The sequence below is a fragment of the Dryobates pubescens genome, chromosome 3, assembly GCF_014839835.1.
Source record: "Dryobates pubescens isolate bDryPub1 chromosome 3, bDryPub1.pri, whole genome shotgun sequence".
In the NCBI taxonomy this organism is placed as follows: domain Eukaryota; kingdom Metazoa; phylum Chordata; class Aves; order Piciformes; family Picidae; genus Dryobates; species Dryobates pubescens.
The window spans coordinates 49,691,246-49,709,916 of NC_071614.1; the positions used below are offsets into that span (position 1 = coordinate 49,691,246).

Genomic DNA, 18,671 nt, shown 5'->3' on the forward strand with positions numbered 1-18,671 from the left:
CCTGCAGCTGGAGCCAGCCTGGGCTGAGCACAGCCACCCCTGCTGCCTGCAGCTGGAGCCAGCCTGGGCTGAGCACAGCCACCCCTGCTGCCTGCTGCCTGCAGCTGGGAGCAGCCTGGGCTGAGCACAGCCACCCCTGCTGCCTGCTGCCTGCAGCTGGAGCCAGCCTGGGCTGAGCACAGCCACCCCTGCTGCCTGCAGCTGGAGCCAGCCTGGGCTGAGCACAGCCACCCCTGCTGCCTGCTGCCTGCAGCTGGAGCCAGCCTGGGCTGAGCACAGCCACCCCTGCTGCCTGCTGCCTGCAGCTGGAGCCAGCCTGGGCTGAGCACAGCCACCCCTGCTGCCTGCTGCCTGCAGCTGGAGCAGCCTGGGCTGAGCACAGCCACCCCTGCTGCCTGCTGCCTGCAGCTGGAGCCAGCCTGGGCTGAGCACAGCCACCCCTGCTGCCTGCTGCCTGCAGCTGGGAGCAGCCTGGACTGAGCACAGCCACCCCTGCTGCCTGCTGCCTGCAGCTGGAGCCAGCCTGGGCTGAGCACAGCCACCCCTGCTGCCTGCTGCCTGCAGCTGGAGCCAGCCTGGGCTGAGCACAGCCACCCCTGCTGCCTGCTGCCTGCAGCTGGAGCCAGCCTGGGCTGAGCACAGCCACCCCTGCTGCCTGCTGCCTGCAGCTGGAGCCAGCCTGGGCTGAGCACAGCCACCCCTGCTGCCTGCTGCCTGCAGCTGGGAGCAGCCTGGGCTGAGCACAGCCACCCCTGCTGCCTGCTGCCTGCAGCTGGAGCCAGCCTGGGCTGAGCACAGCCACCCCTGCTGCCTGCTGCCTGCAGCTGGGAGCAGCCTGGGCTGAGCACAGCCACCCCTGCTGCCTGCTGCCTGCAGCTGGAGCCAGCCTGGGCTGAGCACAGCCACCCCTGCTGCCTGCTGCCTGCAGCTGGAGCCAGCCTGGGCTGAGCACAGCCACCCCTGCTGCCTGCTGCCTGCAGCTGGAGCCAGCCTGGGCTGAGCACAGCCACCCCTGCTGCCTGCTGCCTGCAGCTGGGAGCAGCCTGGGCTGAGCACAGCCACCCCTGCTGCCTGCTGCCTGCAGCTGGAGCCAGCCTGGGCTGAGCACAGCCACCCCTGCTGCCTGCTGCCTGCAGCTGGAGCCAGCCTGGGCTGAGCACAGCCACCCCTGCTGCCTGCTGCCTGCAGCTGGAGCCAGCCTGGGCTGAGCACAGCCACCCCTGCTGCCTGCTGCCTGCAGCTGGAGCCAGCCTGGGCTGAGCACAGCCACCCCTGCTGCCTGCTGCCTGCAGCTGGAGCCAGCCTGGGCTGAGCACAGCCACCCCTGCTGCCTGCTGCCTGCAGCTGGAGCCAGCCTGGGCTGAGCACAGCCACCCCTGCTGCCTGCTGCCTGCAGCTGGAGCCAGCCTGGGCTGAGCACAGCCACCCCTGCTGCCTGCTGCCTGCCTGCTGCCTGCAGCTGGAGCCAGCCTGGGCTGAGCACAGCCACCCCTGCTGCCTGCTGCCTGCAGCTGGAGCCAGCCTGGGCTGAGCACAGCCACCCCTGCTGCCTGCTGCCTGCAGCTGGAGCAGCCTGGGCTGAGCACAGCCACCCCTGCTGCCTGCTGCCTGCAGCTGGGAGCAGCCTGGGCTGAGCACAGCCACCCCTGCTGCCTGCAGCTGGAGCCAGCCTGGGCTGAGCACAGCCACCCCTGCTGCCTGCTGCCTGCAGCTGGGAGCAGCCTGGGCTGAGCACAGCCACCCCTGCTGCCTGCTGCCTGCAGCTGGAGCCAGCCTGGGCTGAGCACAGGCACCCCTGCTGCCTGCAGCTGGAGCCAGCCTGGGCTGAGCACAGCCACCCCTGCTGCCTGCTGCCTGCAGCTGGAGCCAGCCTGGGCTGAGCACAGCCACCCCTGCTGCCTGCTGCCTGCAGCTGGAGCCAGCCTGGGCTGAGCACAGCCACCCCTGCTGCCTGCTGCCTGCAGCTGGAGCCAGCCTGGGCTGAGCACAGCCACCCCTGCTGCCTGCTGCCTGCAGCTGGAGCCAGCCTGGGCTGAGCACAGCCACCCCTGCTGCCTGCTGCCTGCAGCTGGAGCCAGCCTGGGCTGAGCACAGCCACCCCTGCTGCCTGCTGCCTGCAGCTGGAGCCAGCCTGGGCTGAGCACAGCCACCCCTGCTGCCTGCTGCCTGCAGCTGGGAGCAGCCTGGGCTGAGCACAGCCACCCCTGCTGCCTGCTGCCTGCAGCTGGAGCCAGCCTGGGCTGAGCACAGCCACCCCTGCTGCCTGCTGCCTGCCTGGGGCCCTGCTGCCTGCTCCAGCTGCCTGCTCCAGCTGCAGGGCCCTGCTGCCTGCTCCAGCTGCCTGCTCCAGCTGCAGGGCCCTGCTGCCTGCTCCAGCTGCCTGCTCCAGCTGCAGGGCCCTGCTGCCTGCTCCAGCTGCCTGCTCCAGCTGCAGGGCCCTGCTGCCTGCTCCAGCTGCCTGCTCCAGCTGCAGGGCCCTGCTGCCTGCAGGGAGGCTGCACAGGATGCCCTTGCTGGCTGCAGAGCTCAGGAGCCTCCCCCCAGCCCCTGCTGTGCAGCTGCAGGGTGTGCAGCCTGGGCTCTGCCCCTGCTCCCCCCCAGGCCAGCAGCCCCTCACTCAGCACAGCCTCCCAGCCCCACTCAGCTGCCCCTGCAGGGGGGACAGGGGCAGAGCAAACCCAGGGCAGAGCACTGCAGCTCCAGGGCAGAGGAAGGGACCCTGAGGACCATCCAGCTCCAACCTCCCTGCCAGGGGCTCCCTGCCTGCAGCCTGCCCCCGGCCCAGGCTGCTCAAGGCCTCATCCAGCCTGGCCTGGAGCCCCTGCAGGGAGGGCACAGCCACAGCTGCCCTGTGCCAGTGTGCCCTGTGGCACTGCACTGAGCCTGCTCCTCCCCTCCAGCCTGGCTCTGCTGCAGGAGAGCAGCAGCAGCCCCCAGCAGAGCTTCCCCTTGGCTGGAGCAGAGCCTGCAGCTCACCAGCTCCAGCCCTCAGCCCAGGCCACTACCAACCCCTGGCCCCCAGCACCACATCTCCACAGCTCTCACCCCCCCAGGGATGGGGGCTCCATGGACCACTGCCCTGGGCAGCCTGGGCCAGGCCTTGATAAGCCAGAAGGGGAAGAAATTGTTCCCCATGGCCAACCTAAACCTCCCCAGGGGCACCTTGAGGCCATCTCCTGTCTCCTGCTCCTTGGGAGAGGAGCCCAAGCTCCACCTCACCCTAACCTCCTTCCAGGGAGCAACGAGGCCAAGGTGCTCAGGGCCAGGCTGGATGAGGCCTTGAGCAACCAGGGCTGGTGGGAGGTTGAAGCTCAGCCAGCTCCAAGCCCCCTGCCAGGGGCTGTGCCCATGGAACTGGGTGATCTGCCCCAGCCCATCCTGGCTGCCCCTGGCCCTGGCAGGGGGCTGGCACTGGGTGCCCTTCCAGGCCCCTTCTGCCCCAGCCCATCCTGGCTGCCCCTGGCAGGGGGCTGGCACTGGGTGCCCTTCCAGGTCCCTTCTGCCCCAACCCATCTTGGCTGCCCCTGGCAGGGGGCTGGCACTGGGTGCCCTTCCAGGCCCCTTCTGCCCCAGCCCATCCTGGGTGCCCCTGGCAGGGGGCTGGCACTGGGTACCCTTCCAGGCCCCTTCTGCCCCAGCCCATCCTGGCTGCCCCTGGCAGGGAGCTGGCACTGGGTGCCCTTCCAGGCCCTTTCTGCCCCAGCCCATCCTGGCTGCCCCTGGCAGGGGGCTGGCACTGGGTGCCCTTCCAGGCCCCTTCTGCCCCAGCCCATCCTGGCTGCCCCTGGCAGGGGGCTGGCACTGGGTGCCCTTCCAGGCCCCTTCTGCCCCAGCCCATCCTGGCTGCCCCTGGCAGGGGGCTGGCACTGGGTGCCCTTCCAGGCCCCTTCTGCCCCAGCCCATCCTGGCTGCCCCTGGCAGGGGGCTGGCACTGGGTGCCCTTCCAGGCCCCTTCTGCCCCAAGCCCTTCTGTGACTCCATGAAGCCTCCTCCCTCCCCAGGCCAGCCATGGGCTCCTCCTCAGCTGGCCTGCAGCACATGGAGGCCTCCCAGGGTGCCAAGGGGCTGCCTGTGCTGCACAGCCCCTGGTGCCAGTGCTCCCTGGGCCCTGCAGAGGGGGTGGCTGCAGTGTTGGGCTGCTAAGTGTGTCAGGCAGCAGGAGGAGGAGCAGAGTGGGGCTGTGGTGTTGTGAAAGCCTCTGCAAGCTGGCAGGGGCCCAGCAGGGCTCCTCAGCAGGCACCAGGAGGGAGGAGCAGCACTCAGCTGCCTTCAGGGCTGGGAGCAGAGCAAGGTGAGCAGCAAGGCAGAGCTCTCAGCACGGCTCTGAGGGAAGCTGCTTTAAAGGCAGGCATTTGCCTAGGGCTGGCCCAGGCCAAGCTGAGCCCTTGGGGGGTGCCTCTGGTTTGCTCTGGGTGCATGCAAACAGCTCAGCAGCCTCTGCTCCCCCAGCTGGCAGAGCAGCAGCTGGTGGGAGCTGATGCAGCCTGCAGCTCTTTCCCCCTCCTCAGCCAGGCTGTGGAAGGCAGAGGCCTGGAGGGGAGGGAGGGCAGCCCTGCTCCTGTAATGATGGCCTGGATAGCTCTGGCAGCAGGGCCCAGCTTTGCAAGCCAAATGGCAGCCTTTGAAGCACCCCTCTGCAGCTCAGCCCTGTCTGCACTGCACCCAGCCCTGAGTGCTGCTCACTGCCCACCCAGGCCACAGCCAGCCCACAGCTGCTGCTTCCCCAGCTCCTCTCAGCTCCCAGCCTTGGGATGCCCTTCTGGGCTCTCCCTGGGCCCTGAGGGCTTTCCCCTCTCCTTTCCCAGCCCTTTGCCACTGCTCTCATGTTCCCTGGAAGGCTCTTCAAGCACTGCTCCTCCCCCAGGGGCCTCAGGACAGAGTGGGCTCAGGTTTGGGGCAGCAGTGGTGTGGGCAGCAGGAGCAGGGCAGGGATTGTGCCCCTGGGTCAGACCTGGGGAGGCCACAGCTTGAGTCTGGGGTCAGGTTTGGAGCCCTCACTCCCAGGGGGACATGGAGGGCTGGAGCAGGGCAACAGAGCAGGGCTGGGGAGGAGCAGCTCCCTGAGCCTGCAGAGAACATCCTCCCTCAGCAGCTGCATGGAGCTTCAGCCCCACCAGCACCTGGGGAGCTTGGCCTGGGGGGTGCCAGGGGGCCCTTCCAGCCTGGCTGCCTGTGCTGAGCAGGGCAGCACTGCACAGCAGGCCCAGACAGCCCCCCCTGCACACAGGGGGCAGGGGCAGCAGCAGCACAGGGGCAGGGGCAGCAGCAGCACAGGGGCAGCAGCAGCACAGGGGCAGGGGCAGCAGCAGCACAGGGGCAGCAGCAGCACAGGGGCAGCAGCAGCACAGGGGCAGGGGCAGCAGCAGCACAGGGGCAGCAGCAGCACAGGGGCAGCAGCACAGGGGGCAGGGGCAGAGGGGCAGCAGCACAGGGGGCAGCAGCACAGGGGGCAGGGGCAGCAGCACAGGGGGCAGCAGCACAGGGGGCAGGGGCAGGGGCAGCAGCACAGGGGGCAGCAGCACAGGGGGCAGGGGCAGCAGCACAGGGGGCAGGGGCAGGGGCAGCAGCACAGGGGGCAGGGGCAGGGGCAGCAGCACAGGGGGCAGGGGCAGCAGCACAGGGGGCAGGGGCAGAGGGGCAGCAGCACAGGGGGCAGGGGCAGCAGCACAGGGGGCAGGGGCAGAGGGGCTGCAGCACAGGGGGCAGGGGCAGGGGCAGCAGCACAGGGGGCAGCAGCACAGGGGGCAGCACAGCCCCAGCAGCTGCCCAGGGCCCCTCTCACCTCAGCAGGTCGGACAGCGTCAGCGGCTCCCGCAGCCACAGCAGTGCCAGGTAGCAGAAGGCCAGGGTCGTGGGCATGGTCATCCTCAGCTTCTCCCTGCTCCTCTCCCTCAGGTACAGGCTGCCATCCACAGAGCCAGAGCAGGCAGAGGTGCTCCCTGGGCGGGGGGCAAAGCAGGGCAGCGAGGGGAGCCGGTGAGGGGGGCAGGGAGCCCGGGGGCAGGAGCGGCCTGGGGCTGCCCAGCAGCTGCCTCAGCCACTGCTCCTGCTTGGGATCTGTGAGGCCACAGCAAGCAGCTGCTGCAGAGGCTCCAGGGGAGGACACCAAGAGGAGCTGCACAACCTCCCCTGTGGGCACAGGCTGGGAGAGCTGGGGCTGTGCAGCCTGCAGAGCAGAAGGCTCCAGGGAGACCTCAGAGCAGCTTCCAGCAGCTGAAGGGCTGCAGGAGAGCTGGGGAGGGACTTGGGACAAGGGCTGGGGGTGACAGGAGCAGGGCAATGGCTTGGAGCTGGGAGAGGGGAGACTGAGGCTGGAGAGGAGGAAGAGATTGTTGAGAGTGAGGCTGGGGAGAGCCTGGCAGAGGCTGCCCAGGGAGGTGGTGGAGTCCCCATGGCTGGAGGGGCTGCAGAGCCCTGTGGCCATGGCACTGGGGCCAGGGCTGGGTGGCCATGGGGGGCTGGGCTGGGGCTGGCTGGATGCTTTCAGAGGCCTTTTGCATCCCAAAGCATTCTGTGGTTCCACACATCCTCTCAGCTGGCAAGCAGCACCCCAAGGTGCCAGCCCAGCCTGCAGGGTGCCACAGCGCTGCCAGCAGAGCCCCTGGGCTGGCACGGCTGGGCTGGCACGGCTGGGCTGGCACGGCTGGGCTGGCACGGCTGGGCTGGGCTGCCCCCTGCTGGTGCTGCACTGGTGGCCAGGAGCACTGCAGCCATGGCAGCTGGTTAGAACCAGCTGGAACACAGAGCTGGGACTCAGCAACCAGGCTGTGGGTTGGCCTGGAGGGCACCTCCAAGCTCAGCCAGCTCCAGCCCCTGCCATGCCCAGGGACCCCTCCCCCCAGCCCAGGCTGCTCAGGGCCTCAACCAGCCTGGCCCTGAACCCCTCCAGGCAGGAGGCAGCCACAGCCTCCCTGGGCAGCCTGTGCCAGGCTCTCCCCAGTCTCTCTGGGAAGAATTGCTTCCTCCTCTCCAGCCTCAGTCTGCTCTCTTCATGGGAGGCAAGGTCTAGGGCACCTGAGGTGTAGCTGAGCACCCTCTGAGGGATAGCTGACAGCACCCTGAGGTGTCCCAGGCCAGGGGACAGCAGCAGGCCCTTCAGCCTTGAGCCAAGAGCTGGAGCCCTGTGCTGGGAGCAGCTGCATCCTTGGCTTCCCCTTCAGCTCCTCCTGAAGCAGCCCTGCTGCATGTGTGGCCCTGGTGCTGGCAGCCAGCACCTCCTCTTCTCTCTCCCTGCTTGGGCAAGGTGTGACAGCACCAAGCTGCACACAGCTCAGCACCCAGCCTGTAAGGTCCCCCCCAGCAACAGCCCAGGGCAAGCTGCTGTGGTCCCACTGCTCCTACCTGAGAGCCTGGTGGCTGAGGAGGCCAAGCTGCAGTCAGTCTGCAGGTCCCCCTCACTCTCAGACTGAGACAGCAGCTGCAGGATGCTGGCAGTGCCTGGGTCACTGTCCACATCAGTGCTGCTCTCACAGGCCTGCAGCATGGAGAGAGTCACAGTCAGCCTCTGCCACCTGAGCACACCAAGGGCAGCTGCCAGCAAAAGAGCAAAGGAAGCCTGGGCCCAGGCTGCTCCCACCCTGGCTGCTCTGTGCCCCACCAGCAGGTGCAGAAACCCTGCAGGAGGATGGGAGAGGACACAGGCTGGGGCCCAGGAGGCTCCACCTCAGCAGGAGGAGAAACTTCCTTGGTGTGAGGCTGCTGGAGCCTGGAGCAGGCTGCCCAGAGAGGTTGTGGAGCCTGCCCTGGAGCCTTTCCAGCCCCCCCTGGATGTGTTCTGGGTGCCCTGCTCTGGGTGCCCTGCCCTGGCTGCCCTGCCCTGGCAGGGGCTGGACTGGTGAGCCCCAGAGGTCTCTTCCAACACCACTCTGTGAGCCATGATCCCAGGCAGAGCTCCCAGGCCACTGTGCTGCTGAGCAGGTCAGCAGGCTCCAGAGCACACACAGAGGTCACAGCCAGAGAGTTTCCCCTCCCAGAGCAGCCTCTGCCTGTGAGCTCCTCCCCTGTGCCTGCAGCCAGCCCTGGCTGAGTGCCCACCACAGGAGACTGCTGCTGTGGCACAGCCAGGGCTGAAGCTGGAAGGAGCCTGTGGCAGCACAGTGTGCCAGGGCAGGGCTAGGTTGAGAGGAGGAAGCAAAAGCCTGCCTGGCTGTGCTCTGGGTGCCCTGCCCTGGGCGCCCTGCTCTGCCAGGGGCTGCACTGGGTGAGCCCCAGAGCTCCCTGCTGTGATTGTTTTGGACCAAGAACTTTTCCACACTGGGAGAAACCTTCTGTCTTGAGGCAGAAAAAGCACCAAGAGGACTCAGCCTGCTGGAGCCCTGTGCAGGACACCCTCCCTGCTGAGCTGGCTTCAGGGCAAGCCAGAGAGGAGTCTCCACAGCCCTGGGGTTTGGGCTCTGCACTTACTGAGGAGGCCCTGGCAGGAGCCCCAGCTGGCCTGCTGCAGTAGGCCTGCTTGCTCTTCTGCAGGTAGCACCTCCAAAACCTGCCCAGGACTTCATCCTGCCAATGGAGAGAGAGCAGCACAGAGTTTACAAGACAGGAACCCCTGAGAGCACAGAGCATCCAACCCAGACTCCTGCACAGGGCCCAGCTCTGAGCCAACTAACTGTGCTGCAACCCCACAGGCTGGGGGGAGAGTGGCAGGAAAGCTGCCCAGCAGAGACCAACAGCCAGCTGAGTATGAGCCCAGGAGGTCCCCAGCAGCCTGGCCTGGGGCAGCAGTGGTGCAACAAACAGGAGCAGGGAAGTGAGCACCCCCTGTGCTCAGCACTGCTGAGGCACAGCTGCAGGGCTGCAGTCAGCTCTGGGCTCCTCACCCCAAGGACTTTGAGGGCTGGTGCAGGGCCAGGGAAGGGCAACAGAGCTGGGGAAGGGGCTGGGGAAGAGGGCTGGGGAGGAGCAGCTGAGGGCCCTGGGGGTGTTGAGCCTGGAGCAGAGGAGGCTGAGGGAGACCTCACTGCTCTCTGCAGCTCCCTGGGAGGAGGCTGCAGGGAGCTGGGCTTGGGCTCTGCTCCCCAGGAGCAATGACAGGAGGAGAGGCAATGGCCTCAGGCTGCTCCAGGGCAGGTCCAGGCTGGGCATGAGAAGAAAATTATTGACTGGCAGGGGTCTCAGAGCCTGGCCCAGGCTGCCCAGGGGTGGCTGAATGCCCTTCCCTGGAGGGGTTGCCCAGAGGCAGAGCTGTGGTGCTGAGGGCCAGGGCTCAGCCCCAGCCCTGGCAGAGCTGCAGCAGGCTTGGCCTGGGTGAGCCTCAAGGCCCTTCCAGCCCAACTGCTTCACAGAATGCTTTGGGCTGGAAGGGACCTTGAAGACCACCCAGTCCCAGCCCCCTGGGCAAGGCCTCCTCCCACTTCACTCAGGGGCAACTGGGCCAAATCCACCTTGGCAAGGAGACAAAGAGCACTGGGAGTGCCAGCCCAGAGCCCCTGCAGCCCACACTGGCAGCTCCATACCTTCATCTGAGGACTCACTCCCAGAGCTGCCAGGGCCTCAGCCTGCTTCTTGAGTACAAGCTGAAAGCCTTCACAGATGTACCACTCAGAGCCCCCACCTGAGGGGAAGGGAGGGGAAAGAGGAGCAGTTAGGGCTGGGCTTGGGGTTTTTAACCTCTGCCACATTTACCTCCACTTAATGTTCTGCCCCCTCGGCAGCAGGCCAGGGGCAGGGCTCTGGTTAGCAGCCTGAGCCCCTGCAGCATGCACCAGCTACAGTGAACACCTCAGGAGCCTCCAGAGAGGCACTCTGAAGGCTCAAGAAAACTCCTCAAGGAGGTGGCAGCCCCTGGGGGTGCATTTTGCTCCTGCTCTCCCCCAGCTCTCCCCTCTTGGCCACCACCAGACACAGCCAGGGCCAGGCCAGCCCTGGCTGCAGCTCTCCTGTGCAGAGCAGCTGCCACCTACCCTTCTCCTTCCTGTGTCTGGAGCCTTTGGTGAGGGTCTGCACTCTGGAGTTGCAAACAAACTCAGTGCTCACAGCTTCCCTGGTTGTCTGCAGAACAGAAACAGAGCTCAGCAGGAGGGAAAGCCAGGCCTGGCCTGCACAGAGCAGCAGCAAACACAGCAGCAGGGACTGGCTCCAGCTCCTCAGGCTGAAGGGAGGCAGAGCATCATCTGGGAGCTTTTCACTTGGAAACCTCCACAGCATTCAGAGTCCTGTGCAACAGGCAACATTGAACAGCAACAAGAAAAGCATCACAAGAGGAAAAATCCCAACAGTGACTTCAGCTCCTCAGGGCAGGGAGAAAAAGCTATCATCTACTGCCTGCAGCTCTGGGGTCCCCAGCAGCAGGAGGACACAGAGCTGTGGAGAGAGCCCAGAGGAGGCCACAAGGATGCTGCCAGGGCTGGAGCAGCTCTGCTGGGAGCACAGGCTGAGGGAGCTGGGGCTGTGCAGCCTGCAGAGGAGAAGGCTCCAGGGGCACCTCAGAGCTGCTGCCAGGGCCTGAAGGCAGCCTGCAGGAAGGCTGCAGAGAGACTTCTCCTGAGGGGGTCTGGAGCCAGGCCAAGGGGGAATGGTCTGGAGCTGAGGCAGAGCAGGGTCAGGCTGGAGCTGAGGAAGAAGTTCTGCAGCAGGAGGGAGCTGAGCCTCTGGCCCAGGCTGCCCAGGGAGGCTGTGGCTGCCTCCTGCCTGGGGGTGCTGCAGGCCAGGCTGGATGAGGCCCTGAGCAGCTGAGTGTAGCTGAGAGGTGTCCCTGGGCATGGTGGGGAGCTGGCAGCAGAGGAGCTCTGAGGTGCCAGCCTGAGCCATCCCAGCAGTCTATGACATGAACCTTTCCAAGGCCAGGGGCTGAGGTTGGTTTTTACCTCAATGACATTGTGACAGGATCTGCAGTAGAATCCTCCTCCATCTGTGAGCCCCCAGTTCACCTCTGAGCACTGGGCACAGCGCTCCTTGAACTCACTCTAGAGGGAAAACAAAGAGAGAGAGCTGACAGCTGAGCAGGAACAGCAGCTCCACTGCTGCCAGGGCTGCACTGCACAGCTCCTGAGCCTGGGCACAAGCAGCATTTGTGTCCTCCCTGCCACCTCGAGGGGATACCAAGAAGCCACAAAGAGCTTTTAGTGTCTATGACAACTTCCACAGGAGGCTGCAGGGAGCTGGGCTTGGGCTCTGCTCCCCAGGCTCAGGGGACAGCAGGAGAGGCAATGGCCTGGAGTGTGCCAGGGGAGGGCTGGGCTGGAGAGGAGGAAAAGTTTCTTTGGTGCAGGAGAGGTCAGGGCCTGGCAGAGGCTGCCCAGGGAGGTGGTGGAGTCCCCATGGCTGGAGGGGCTCCAGAGCCCTGTGGCCATGGCACTGGAGCCAGGGCTGGGTGGCCATAGGGGGGCTGGGCTGGGGTTGGATGGATGCTCTGAGGCCTTTTGCATCCCAAACCATTCTGTGGTCCCACAAATCACTGCAGCTGGAAGCAGCAGCTCTCGCGTAGGGAGCATCAGCACCAGGGAACAGCAGCCCCCGGCTAGGGCACAGACGGAGCGGCCTGGAGGAGCCCCCACCGGGAACGGCAGCAGGGAGGGGGAGCGGGGAGACAGAGAGGAGCCGGCGGGGGAGCGGCGGCAGCAGCAGGCAGGGAGCCGTGCGGGAGGCGGCGGGGGAGGAAGGAAGGAGCAAGCAGAGGGAGCCGCAGGATGGAGCTTTCGGAGGAGCCCCCCGGCCCTGCCCGCCCGGGACGAAGCGCTCCGCAGCGCCGCGGGCCCCGGGCCTGGCCTGCCGCCGCATCCCCCCCGCAGCCGGCAGGGAACGGCCTCCCCCCCGGCCCCGGCCCCGGCCCCGGCCCCACCGTGTCCTCCTCCTCCTCGTCCATGCCGCAGCCGCGCGGGGCCGCGGCGCTGCCGCCCGGCCCGGAAACCGCAGCCTGGCACTTGGGTTCCGGGCCCGACGCCGCCCCGAGCCCCCGGCCCGCGACCCCCGGCCTGCCCCCCGGGGCGCTGGGTGCGGCGAGCCTCGGGGCAGCGCGGAGCTGCCCTGCCCGCGGGGGGGCCGCCGGGGGCCAGCTCCGGCACCGCTCGAGGGGGCGCCGGGGGTGTGCGCGGCCCGGCCGGGGGCATGGCCCGGGGGGGACAGCAGCAGCAGCGCACCGGGGGCCGGCCACGACCCCGGCGGGGCAGGGGCGGCGGAGTGCGGGGGGCACGGGGCTCGGGGGCACGGGGCTCGGGGGGCACGGGGCTCGGGGGGCACAGGGCACGGGGGGCATAGGGCTCCGAGGGGCACAGGGCTCGGGGGGCACGGGGCTCCGGGGGCACGGGGCTCGGGGGGCATAGGGCTCGGGGGGCACAGGGCTCTGATGGCACAGGGCTCCGAGGGGCACAGGGCTCGGGGGGCACAGGGCTCGGGGGGCACAGGGCTCAGGGGCACAGGGCTCGGGGGGCACAGGGCTCGGGGGCACAGGGCTCTGATGGCACAGGGCTCTGATGGCACAGGGCTCGGGGGCACAGGGCTCGGGGGGGCACAGGGCTCGGGGGCACAGGGCTCGGGGGGCACAGGGCTCTGATGGCACAGGGCTCCGAGGGGCACAGGGCTCGGGGGGCACAGGGCTCCGAGGGGCACAGGGCTCGGGGGGCACAGGGCTCGGGGGGCACAGGGCTCGGGGGCACAGGGCTCTGATGGCACAGGGCTCCGAGGGGCACAGGGCTCGGGGGGCACAGGGCTCGGGGGGCACAGGGCTCCGAGGGGCACAGGGCTCTGATGGCACAGGGCTCGGGGGCACAGGGCTCGGGGGTACAGGGCTCTGATGGCACAGGGCTCGGGGGGGCACAGGGCTCGGGGGTACAGGGCTCTGATGGCACAGGGCTCGGGGGGGCACAGGGCTCCGAGGGGCACAGGGCTCGGGGGGCACAGGGCTCGGGGGGCACAGGGCTCTGATGGCACAGGGCTCCGAGGGGCACAGGGCTCGGGGGGCACAGGGCTCGGGGGGCACGGGGCTCGGGGGGCACAGGGCTCGGGGGCACAGGGCTCTGATGGCACAGGGCTCGGGGGCACAGGGCTCGGGGGGGCACAGGGCTCGGGGGGCACAGGGCTCGGGGGCACAGGGCTCTGATGGCACAGAGCTCGGGGGCACAGGACTCAGGGGCACAGGGCTCGGCACAGGGCTCGGGGGGCACAGGGCTCGGGGGCACAGGGCTCAGGGGGGCACAGGGCTCGGGGGGTACAGGGCTCGGGGGGCACAGGGCTTGGGGGGCACAGGGCTCGGGGGCACAGGGCTCTGATGGCACAGAGCTCGGGGGCACAGGACTCAGGGGCACAGGGCTCGGCACAGGGCTCGGGGGGCACAGGGCTCGGGGGGCACAGGGCTCGGGGGCACAGGGCTCAGGGGGGCACAGGGCTCGGGGGCACAGGGCTCAGGGGGGCACAGGGCTCGGGGGTACAGGGCTCGGGGGGCACAGGGCTCGGGGGGCACAGGGCTCGGGGGCACAGGGCTCGGGGGGCACAGGGCTCTGATGGCACAGAGCTCGGGGGCACAGGGCTCGTGGGGCACAGGGCTCGAGGGGCACAGGACTCGTGGGGCACAGGGCTCTGATGGCACAGGGCTCGGGGGCACAGGGCTCGGGGGGCACAGGGCTCGGGGACACAGGGCTCAGGGGGGCACAGGGCTCGGGGGCACAGGGCTCGGGGGGCACGGGGCTCGGGGGCACAGGGCTCTGATGGCACAGAGCTCGGGGGGCACAGGGCTCTGAGGGGCACAGGGCTCGGGGGGCACAGGGCTCAGGGGGCACAGGGCTCGGGGGTACAGGGCTCAGGGGGCACAGGGCTCGGGGGCACAGGGCTCGGGGGGCACAGGGCTCTGAGGGGCACAGGGCTCGGGGGGCACAGGGCTCAGGGGGCACAGGGCTCGGGGGCACAGGGCTCGGGGGCACAGGGCTCGGGGGGCACAGGGCTCTGATGGCACAGGGCTCGGCACAGGGCTCGGGGGGCACAGGGCTCAGGGGGGCACAGGGCTCGGGGGGTACAGGGCTCGGGGGGCACAGGGCTCGGGGGGCACAGGGCTCGGGGGCACAGGGCTCTGATGGCACAGGGCTCGGCACAGGGCTCGGGGGGCACAGGGCTCGGGGGGCACAGGGCTCGGGGGGTACAGGGCTCGGGGGGGCACAGGGCTCGGGGGCACAGGGCTCAGGGGGGCACAGGGCTCGGGGGGCACAGGGCTCGGGGGCACAGGGCTCGGGGGGCACAGGGCTCGGGGGGGCACAGGGCTCGGGGGCACAGGGCTCAGGGGGGCACAGGGCTCGGGGGGTACAGGGCTCGGGGGCACAGGGCTCAGGGGGGCACAGGGCTCGGGGGCACAGGGCTCGGGGGCACAGGGCTCAGGGGGGCACAGGGCTCGGGGGGTACAGGGCTCGGGGGGCACAGGGCTCGGGGGGCACAGGGCTCGGGGGCACAGGGCTCGGGGGGCACAGGGCTCTGATGGCACAGAGCTCGGGGGCACAGGACTCAGGGGCACAGGGCTCGGGGGGCACAGGGCTCTGATGGCACAGGGCTCGGGGGGCACAGGGCTCGGGGGGCACAGGGCTCGGGGACACAGGGCTCAGGGGGGCACAGGGCTCGGGGGGCACAGGGCTCGTGGGGCACAGGGCTCTGATGGCACAGGGCTCGGGGGCACAGGGCTCGGGGGGCACAGGGCTCGGGGACACAGGGCTCAGGGGGGCACAGGGCTCGGGGGCACAGGGCTCGGGGGGCACGGGGCTCGGGGGCACGGGGCTCGGGGGGCACAGGGCTCTGATGGCACGGGGCTTGGGGGCACAGGGCTCTGATGGCACAGGGTTCGGGGGGCACAGGGCTCTGATGGCACAGGGTTCGGGGGGCACAGGGCTCTGATGGCACAGGGCTCGGGGGGCACAGGGCTCGGGGGGCACAGGGCTCGGGGGGCACAGGGCTCGGGGGGCACAGGGCTCTGATGGCACAGGGCTCTGATGGCACAGGGCTCGGGGGGCACAGGGCTCGGGGGGCACAGGGCTCAGGGGGCACAGGGCTCTGATGGCACAGGGCTCGGGGGCACAGGGCTCGGGGGTACAGGGCTCTGATGGCACAGGGCTCTGATGGCACAGGGCTCCGAGGGGCCCAGGGCTCGGGGGGCACAGGGCTCAGGGGGCACAGGGCTCGGGGGGCACAGGGCTCGGGGGGCACAGGGCTCGGGGGCACAGGGCTCTGATGGCACAGGGCTTGGGGGGCACAGGGCTCGGGGGGCACAGGGCTCGGGGGCACAGGGCTGGGGGGTACAGGGCTCTGATGTCACAGGGCTCGGGGGGCACAGGGCTCGGGGGCACAGGGCTCGGGGGGCACAGGGCTCGGGGGCACAGGGCTCGTGGGGCACAGGGCTCTGATGGCACAGGGCTCGGGGGCACAGGGCTCGGGGGGCACAGGGCTCGGGGACACAGGGCTCAGGGGGGCACAGGGCTCGGGGGCACAGGGCTCGGGGGGCACGGGGCTCGGGGGCACAGGGCTCGGGGGGCACGGGGCTCGGGGGGCACGGGGCTCGGGGGCACAGGGCTCTGATGGCACAGGGTTCGGGGGGCACAGGGCTCTGATGGCACAGGGTTCGGGGGGCACAGGGCTCTGATGGCACAGGGCTCGGGGGGCACAGGGCTCGGGAGGCACAGGGCTCGGGGGGCACAGGGCTCGGGGGGCACAGGGCTCTGATGGCACGGGGCTCGGGGGCACAGGGCTCTGATGGCACAGGGTTCGGGGGCACAGGGCTCTGATGGCACAGGGTTCGGGGGGCACAGGGCTCTGATGGCACAGGGCTCGGGGGGCACAGGGCTCGGGAGGCACAGGGCTCGGGGGGCACAGGGCTCGGGGGGCACAGGGCTCGGGGGGCACAGGGCTCTGATGGCACAGGGCTCTGATGGCACAGGGCTCGGGGGGTACAGGGCTCGGGGGCACAGGGCTCAGGGGGCACAGGGCTCTGATGGCACAGGGCTCGGGGGCACAGGGCTCGGGGGTACAGGGCTCTGATGGCACAGGGCTCTGATGGCACAGGGCTCCGAGGGGCACAGGGCTCGGGGGGCACAGGGCTCAGGGGGCACAGGGCTCGGGGGGCACAGGGCTCGGGGGGCACAGGGCTCGGGGGCACAGGGCTCTGATGGCACAGGGCTTGGGGGGCACAGGGCTCGGGGGGCACAGGGCTCGGGGGCACAGGGCTGGGGGGTACAGGGCTCTGATGTCACAGGGCTCGGGGGGCACAGGGCTCGGGGGCACAGGGCTCGGGGGGCACAGGGCTCGGGGGCACAGGGCTGGGGGGTACAGGGCTCTGATGGCACAGGGCTCGGGGGCACAGGGCTCGGGGGGCACAGGGCTCGGGGGCACAGGGCTTGGGGGGCACAGGGCTCCAAGGCACAGGGCTCGGGGGCACAGGGCTCGGGGGGCACAGGGCTCTGATGGCACAGGGCTCCGAGGGGCACAGGGCTCGGGGGGCACAGGGCTCAGGGGCACAGGGCTCGGGGGTACAGGGCTCGGGGGTACAGGGCTCGGGGGGGCACAGGGCTCAGGGGCACAGGGCTCGGGGGGCACAGGGCTCAGGGGCACAGGGCTCGGGGGTACAGGGCTCGGGGGGGCACAGGGCTCAGGGGCACAGGGCTCGGGGGCACAGGGCTCGGGGGCACAGGGCTCAGGGGGGCACAGGGCTCGGGGGTACAGGGCTCTGATGGCACAGGGCTCTGATGGCACAGGGCTCGGGGGGCACAGGGCTCAGGGGCACAGGGCTCGGGGGCACAGGGCTCTGATGGCACAGGGCTCTGATGGCACAGGGCTCGGGGGGGCACAGGGCTCAGGGGCACAGGGCTCGGGGGCACAGGGCTCGGGGGGCACAGGGCTCAGGGGGGCACAGGGCTCCGGGGGCACAGGGCTTGGGGGGCACAGGGATCAGGGGTACAGGGCTCGGGGGGGCACAGGGCTCGGGGGGTACAGGGCTCGGGGGGCACAGGGCTCGGGGGCACAGGGCTCGGGGGGCACAGGGCTCGGGGGGGCACAGGGCTCGGGGGCACAGGGCTCAGGGGGGCACAGGGCTCGGGGGGTACAGGGCTCGGGGGCACAGGGCTCAGGGGGGCACAGGGCTCGGGGGCACAGGGCTCGGGGGCACAGGGCTCAGGGGGGCACAGGGCTCGGGGGGCACAGGGCTCGGGGGCACAGGGCTCGGGGGGCACAGGGCTCTGATGGCACAGAGCTCGGGGGCACAGGACTCAGGGGCACAGGGCTCTGATGGCACAGGGCTCGGGGGGCACAGGGCTCGTGGGGCACAGGGCTGTGATGGCACAGGGCTCGGGGGCACAGGGCTCGGGGGGCACAGGGCTCGGGGACACAGGGCTCAGGGGGGCACAGGGCTCGGGGGCACAGGGCTCGGGGGGCACGGGGCTCGGGGGCACGGGGCTCGGGGGGCACAGGGCTCTGATGGCACGGGGCTCGGGGGGCACAGGGCTCTGATGGCACAGGGCTCGGGGGTACAGGGCTCTGATGGCACAGGGCTCCGGGGGCACAGGGCTCGGGGGGCACGGGGCTCGGTGGGCACGGGGCTCGGGGGGCACAGGGCTCGGGGGGCACGGGGCTCGGGGGGCACAGGGCTCGGGGGCACAGGGCTCTGATGGCACAGGGTTCGGGGGGCACAGGGCTCTGATGGCACAGGGCTCGGGGGGCACAGGGCTCGGGGGCACAGGGCTCCGAGGGGCACAGGGCTCGGGAGGCATAGGGCTCGGGGGGCACAGGGCTCTGATGGCACAGGGCTCGGGGGGCACAGGGCTCGGGGGGCACAGGGCTCGGGGGCACAGGGCTCGGGGGTACAGGGCTCTGATGGCACAGGGCTCGGGGGGCACAGGGCTCGGGGGCACAGGGCTCGGGGGGCACAGGGCTCTGATGGCACAGGGCTCGGGGGGCACAGGGCTCGGGGGGCACAGGGCTCGGGGGCACAGGGCTCTGATGGCACTGGGCTTGGGGGGCACAGGGCTCGGGGGGCACAGGGCTCGGGGGCACAGGGCTGGGGGGTACAGGGCTCTGATGTCACAGGGCTCGGGGGGCACAGGGCTCGGGGGCACAGGGCTCGGGGGGCACAGGGCTCGGGGGCACAGGGCTGGGGGGTACAGGGCTCTGATGGCACAGGGCTCGGGGGGCACAGGGCTCGGGGGCACAGGGCTTGGGGGGCACAGGGCTCCAAGGCACAGGGCTCGGGGGCACAGGGCTCGGGGGGCACAGGGCTCTGATGGCACAGGGCTCCGAGGGGCACAGGGCTCGGGGGGCACAGGGCTCAGGGGCACAGGGCTCGGGGGTACAGGGCTCGGGGGTACAGGGCTCGGGGGGGCACAGGGCTCAGGGGCACAGGGCTCGGGGGGCACAGGGCTCAGGGGCACAGGGCTCGGGGGTACAGGGCTCGGGGGTACAGGGCTCGGGGGGGCACAGGGCTCAGGGGCACAGGGCTCGGGGGCACAGGGCTCGGGGGGTACAGGGCTCAGGGGGGCACAGGGCTCGGGGGAACAGGGCTCTGATGGCACAGGGCTCTGATGGCACAGGGCTCGGGGGGCACAGGGCTCAGGGGCACAGGGCTCGGGGGCACAGGGCTCTGATGGCACAGGGCTCTGATGGCACAGGGCTCGGGGGGGCACAGGGCTCAGGGGCACAGGGCTCGGGGGCACAGGGCTCGGGGGGCACAGGGCTCAGGGGGGCACAGGGCTCCGGGGGCACGGGGCTCTGGGGGCACA

General features: G+C 70.3%; 1 protein-coding gene across 1 annotated transcript in view; it reads right to left on the reverse strand.

Annotated features, from left to right (window-relative positions):
- The window catches only part of TAF1B (TATA-box binding protein associated factor, RNA polymerase I subunit B), a 95,775-nt gene that overhangs the window by 26,061 nt on the left and 51,043 nt on the right, over positions 1 to 18,671 (reverse strand). The window contains exons 3-9 of the mRNA XM_054180187.1: positions 11,777 to 12,277; positions 10,803 to 10,901; positions 9,900 to 9,987; positions 9,453 to 9,550; positions 8,404 to 8,499; positions 7,342 to 7,474; positions 5,783 to 5,939 (exon numbers count right to left, since the gene is read on the reverse strand). Coding sequence (XP_054036162.1) covers positions 5,783 to 5,939; positions 7,342 to 7,474; positions 8,404 to 8,499; positions 9,453 to 9,550; positions 9,900 to 9,987; positions 10,803 to 10,901; positions 11,777 to 12,277 — 1,172 coding nt within the window. The remainder of the gene's footprint in view (positions 1 to 5,782; positions 5,940 to 7,341; positions 7,475 to 8,403; positions 8,500 to 9,452; positions 9,551 to 9,899; positions 9,988 to 10,802; positions 10,902 to 11,776; positions 12,278 to 18,671) is intronic.